Here is a 6000-nt window from a genome sequence, read left to right on the forward strand (position 1 = left end):
ACAAAAATTCTGGTGTTGACTATCTTTAAAGTCTATCTATCTATCTATCTATCTGTCTGTCTGTCTGTCTGTCTGTCTGTCTGTCTATCATCTATCTATCTATCTATCTATCTATATTATAATCATTCAAATCAATAAACATAGTCATTATGTCCAAAGGTGGATGTTTGTGCTCCATTGTTTTTCTTAGTTGGTGAATATTGTCCATGTTAAACTATAACAATTTGCTTTGTTTATGATTCAGGCCGATCTGCACCTCTTCGTAGCAGACCCAGGCCTGGAATAGTAGAGGAATGTTGCTTTTGTGGGTGTAGTGTTGCTATCTTGGAATCGTATTGTGCAGCCCCAATTACTAATGTCACAGGCAAAGAAGGTAAGTCTAGATGTTACATCCACCCAGCTATTTAGAAAGTAATTAACTAATATTAGTTTTAGTCAGCTTAAATACCAGCATGGGAAGAGAACGCTTACAGCAATCTGAGGGCTAGATTCTTTGCTTGCTCTTCTTTATAGCAATAACTTCCCTGCCTCAACCTTTTAAAAATGGCTTGTGAGTGATATAACTTGAGCCACACAATATTGTAACAACTACCAAGCGCCAGCTATCAGGTTACATGGCAGCGGCTAGGAATGGTCAAATGTTTTGCAACATTCAAAAAATTAAATGAAGTTTAACACATTCATTCGTTCGTTTTGAATTTCGAATGTTTGTACAACATTCTAACATTAGTTTAATGTATTAGTATTTCTAATGCTTTCTTTAAATGTGATATTCAATTTGAATTTTATTAATAATTTGATTTGAAATATGCAATATTCAAATTCGAAAAATTTGAATCTATATATTTGTAATAGCATTTCTAATGCTCTTTTTAAATGTAATATTCGAATTATGCAATATTTGAAATAGAAACATTCAAATTAATATATTTGTATCTATTATGTATCAATTTACAAATTCCCTACCACATGAACTATTGAACTTCTGAATAGTATTGGTTAAATCGAATGTTACATTCGAAATTTCGAATGTGGATATTCAATCTAATTATGAACATTCAAAAAACGAAAGTAGCATTCGAAAACTGGAAATAACATTCAATTACAGAATTTTAATGGATTTTCATTCTTATCAACATTTGATTGTCCAAAACAAACGTCCACAGCACTATTCGTTCTACCAAACAAATTACATATTCAGCACATTAAAGGGCCATAATACCCAAATGTTTAAACACTTGAAAGTGCTGCAGCATAGCTGTAAAAAGCTGACTAGAAAATATCTCCTGAACATCTCTATGTAAAAAAGAAAGATATTTTACCTCAAAAGTTCCTCAGTAGCCACCTCCCATTGTAAAGGATTTCTAAGCAGCATTTTAGTCCTGCCCTGGGACATCTGAAGGGATGAGCATCGTGCACTCTCATCTTATTTCACCAATCAGGTAAAGGAAGTTTACAATGAAATCTCATGAGAGTCAAGTCAAATCTCATGAGATCACAGTAAAAGTTCATGACCTCAGCACTGCTGATGCTGATTGGCTGCTGTTCATTTCTTCATTTTTTTTTATTTTTTTACCTGCAGCTGGGAGCAGTTGAGTATAACTTTTTACACAGAACTTACTCTGCTGAGCTGAGGAGATTGTGAGGTAAAATATCTTCCTTTTTTACATAGAGATGCTCAGGTGATATTTTCCTGTCAGCTTTTTACAGTTATACTGCATCAGTTTCAAGTGATTTAGCATATGAGTATTATGCACCTTTAACCCATCCCTAGCAGCGGCTACAACATAATAACAAAACTATCTTATGGATCTTCCTGTAATCTGCTGTAGGACACACTGCTGTTGTGGATCCCTTTGTCATATAGCCATAGGCATGTGCAGCAGATATCATTAGGGTGTGCACCCAGAGATTTTTTTAGGGGACAAATTACATGAAAAGAAAGAACATTCTTTTAAATGAAAATAAAACCAAACAAAATAAAGTTGTAAGGGAACATACATACTCAACAATTATGACACAAAATAACAAAATTTCCTAGTAGTGATAACCAGGCACACAAAATTAATATAAATTGTTAATCAGAGAACTGAAACCAGAAGCCGTGTCTCCCACTACCTGCTGCAGTGCAGGGATACAGTAACTGTCAGGGGAACTAAGATATTGCCTCCTAGAGCTGCTGAAGCGGTTAACATCACGCTAAAAACTGTGCACGACATGGAGACTACCATCATGCCATGCTGAAACTAAAGCAAGACAGCAGCTAAAGAATGGCATTGAGTTTATTGAGCCCTAGTCTTGCAGGGGGCAGGACCTGCCACTAGTGACCCCTGTCTGCACTTTCCTTCTTGCTTCTGGTAAATCGAATAGAGAGGGGCTTGCCAATATTAAAAGTTCCAAGTGGCCCTAGGTGACTGCAGTGCACTAGGAAACTCACACGGCTGTGTCATTCAGCTTAATACTTAATGTAACCCAACCATGTTACCGTCTCAAAGTTCAACTAAACTGCAAAGTTTCTTAATTCTTCATTTTTAATACCAGGTTATTACATTTAACTGGTATGATTGTTTTTACTACGTTCAGCAGGGATATTTATATTTGAGGTCTGGTTTAGGCATAGTTATAAGAAACAGATTGACAGGCCGACTTGCTAATTCTACAATATTAGAAATCAGCCTAGTTAACGTGAACGTCCCCCAAAAGTGTATTATTTACACTACAGAGAGTCTACAGAACTATTTTAGACTAATGAAAACTTGTTACATTGAAACAGGTAATGAAGAGGACTGAAATTGTTTTAGAGCTAAATAAATAATTCATTATTGTTTGTGAATAGATTAAAGGGGCAGTATAACCTAAATATTTATTCCCTTCCATTTTATCTGCTGGAGTGTATTAAATTGTAAGCACTTACAGTACTGCACTCCTAGGCAATTTTAATAAAAGAAAAACTTTATTTCACAACATTAAAAACCCAGCACACACGGAAGGGCTCTGCTATAACTGTATTAAATTGTTTACATATAGCTCCTTCTACTTTATTTAGATATTTGAAATAGCTGATTTTGCTTGTGGTATCCCTACCTATACTGAAAGCATTGTAAACATAGGCAGCAGAAGAAATAACTAGACTTGTGCCGCAGAGAAAAAATTGGTTTCGGATGAATCTTTCAGAACCAACGTTTTAAAAAAATTAGTTAAGCGAATATTGGACTACTACACTATTCAGTACTCCTTTTGTTTAAAATGAAACAAATATTCAATATTTTGTAACATTTATATTAGTTTTCGCTAAACAAATGTAAATATGTCTTTGCTACAGGTGAAAAAGTTCACCTGTAGCTTTATACTTACTTATAGCGTGCTGGGGCACTAATAGAGCCCAGGGCCACACTAATAGGAGGCTTAGTGTGGCGGATCCCAGAGCTTGCACTAATGGACCTTCTCCTTTAGCGCCAGCTCTGGAATCTGCCGCACGAAGTCTCCTATTAGCAGGGCCCTGCGCTCTGTGAAGAAGGCTCAGGATTATTGCGGCTCTCCAGCTCGCTCCAGGTAAGTATTTTACCTTAAAGAGATACTTTAAAGGAAACTGATGTATACTGACACATTTTTTGTGTGCATTTGTTCCAATGTTAATTTTATGAGATCAAAATGAATATCCCTAATTTTGTTACAAATTTGCACTCATAACAAAATGAATCCACAGATATAATATAAAAAAACGCGTGTGTGTGTATAGAAAATTCTAAAATAAGTATATCTGATTTCCCTGCAAGCTCAACCCATTTTGATGGTCTGTGGTTCAAATAACAAAAACAGCTATTTCAAATACAAAATAAACCAAAGGGAGCAATTTCTCATAATTTTATACCATGTAGCTGGTATAACAAGTCATTGGAAACACATTAAGATAAAAACAATTTAACAGTACTCTGTCCCTTTAAGTACAAACAAATCTCATTTCACCTGTGTCACATGGTCCTAATGTGTGTCTCTCTATTTTATGATATTGTAAAATGTAAGGCTGTGAAAGAAATTACCAAAAATAAATAAAGTCTCCAGAAAGTACAGGGAAAATGACACTCACTGCTATACTACATTTCACAGGTTAAAGTTCTACTCGAGAAAGTAATTTTTTAAAATTTTAACGGTCATATATTCATAGACTATTTGCACAGAAAGCTTGCTTGTGAACACATTTAACCCGTGCCTATGATGGACAAACTGTCTAAGTCTCTATGTGATCTCATAATGTATTGTAAAATTGCTGAAGAAATTTGATAGCTTAATAGCTGCTTTGACTGGTTACATTTACTTTACTAAAAAAATATATTTTGTTTATTTTTATTTTTTTAGAACAAAGAAACTAGGACAATATTGAATGGAACCTCAAGGCATTTTCACCAAAAATTAAAGATCTGTTATAGATGGCAACACAACCAGGTTACAAAAACCCATTCACTGCCAAGAACAAGTTTAACGTATTGGGGAAAACTGGAAAAAAAATAAAATCCAGAATTTAATGAAGGAAATTAATTATCCTGACTGAAACCATGCAATAGCCCAGTGCTCTTTACTAAAAATTGTAAATACAGCAAAAAGGGGTTATGTTTTTTCCTTTTATTATGGGCAATCATCATTAGTCAACTGAAATTCCCCAAATATGGTCAGGGCTATTTGCCTTTATTATTGAGTTGCTCCCAGAGCCAAGAAAAGGAGGAGGCAAATGAAGCACTTCCTTTGAATGCAAAGTGCAAATGAATGCCGCCAGAGAGGAGAATCATAAATGCGCTTCAGTCTGATACAAGTGTCTTAAACCTTTAATAATGGGTGTCAGTTTGTTCCAACTGTAGTATGAAGGCCAGAAGAAGTCTTGTTAATATGGTTTTGTAAAGCGATAAGATAAGATCCACCCTTTCATCATTGATTTTAGAAATTGGAACAGAATGGTTTAAATTTAGGATCTGCAAAATGATGTATTAAAGTAACATAAAAGGCAGTAGTATAACCTCAGCATACTATTGCATAGTAGCTTCAAATGCAGAGGACTAAAAAGTCTGCTTTATCTTTTTTTTTTTTTTAATACACACACCTGGTGCTGATCTCAGAGCAAATACACGGCTGATTGGTGGGTACGCCAGTGTATGAAAGTCTATGTACCACTCAGTGGTGCTTTAGAGATGCTGTTTTTTTCGGTAGAAAAGCCTAAAGCAGACTTTTTTTTAGCTAACTTTGCATTGCAAAGAGCCTTAAAATAGTATGCTGGTTCTATTACTGACTTTCACATACTTTTTAATGAATATTTTGAGCATATTGGTAACTTTTTCAACTGTTGTTTTTTCAAATAAACAAGCAATGTTTTTTTGTAACTGTGAAATGAAACTACTGTACATTATTGGCTTTATTTGATTAATAAATTAAATCGCCCATCTACCAATGAATGAACTATTCTATAACTGCTGATATCTTGATATTACTGTTTAATTACTGCAGTGGTGTGTGATAAATAAGTTTCCAGATCTTGTGGTCAAAACCGAACATTCTCAAGACAGGTGGCAGGATGTGAATAACAGATGGCTTACATGGATAATAATCACTAATCACCCAAGTGTCCTTTCTTGCCCTTAAAAGGGCAGTTTATTGATATTACAAAAGCTTCAGTTACATGGAAAATATGAACTATTAAAGGAACACATGTTTTTCCCTTGTTGCATCAAAAAGAGGCACTCTTCAAATGTATTCACTTTTCAGCTTGTAGTGTGCTTCATTACCACTAATAAGGCTGTGGGAGTTGTCTCTAACAGCCAATAAGTCATCTGTCACTTGGAATGAGTTGCACACAAACACATACTTCCTCTTAGTTTTTAAATAGTTTCAACCTAAAGTGACATGAAACCCCAAATTTTTCCTTCATGGTTCAGATAGAGCATACAATTTAAAAAGGCTTTCCAATTTACTTTAGTTATCTAATTTGCTCAGTTCTCTTGGTATCATTTGTTG

The 6000-nt window shown here is 34.8% G+C and overlaps 1 protein-coding gene across 1 annotated transcript in view; it reads left to right on the forward strand.

Moving 5' to 3' along the window:
• The window catches only part of LOC128638103 (insulin-like growth factor III), a 37364-nt gene extending 31923 nt beyond the window's left edge, over positions 1-5441 (forward strand). Inside the window, exons 3-4 of the mRNA XM_053689966.1 lie at positions 245-373; positions 4357-5441. Of these exons, the coding sequence (XP_053545941.1) occupies positions 245-373; positions 4357-4370 (143 nt within the window). The 3' untranslated portion in view covers positions 4371-5441. The remainder of the gene's footprint in view (positions 1-244; positions 374-4356) is intronic.
• Positions 5442-6000: the final 559 nt, after the last annotated feature.

This window comes from Bombina bombina, chromosome 8, assembly GCF_027579735.1.
Source record: "Bombina bombina isolate aBomBom1 chromosome 8, aBomBom1.pri, whole genome shotgun sequence".
In the NCBI taxonomy this organism is placed as follows: domain Eukaryota; kingdom Metazoa; phylum Chordata; class Amphibia; order Anura; family Bombinatoridae; genus Bombina; species Bombina bombina.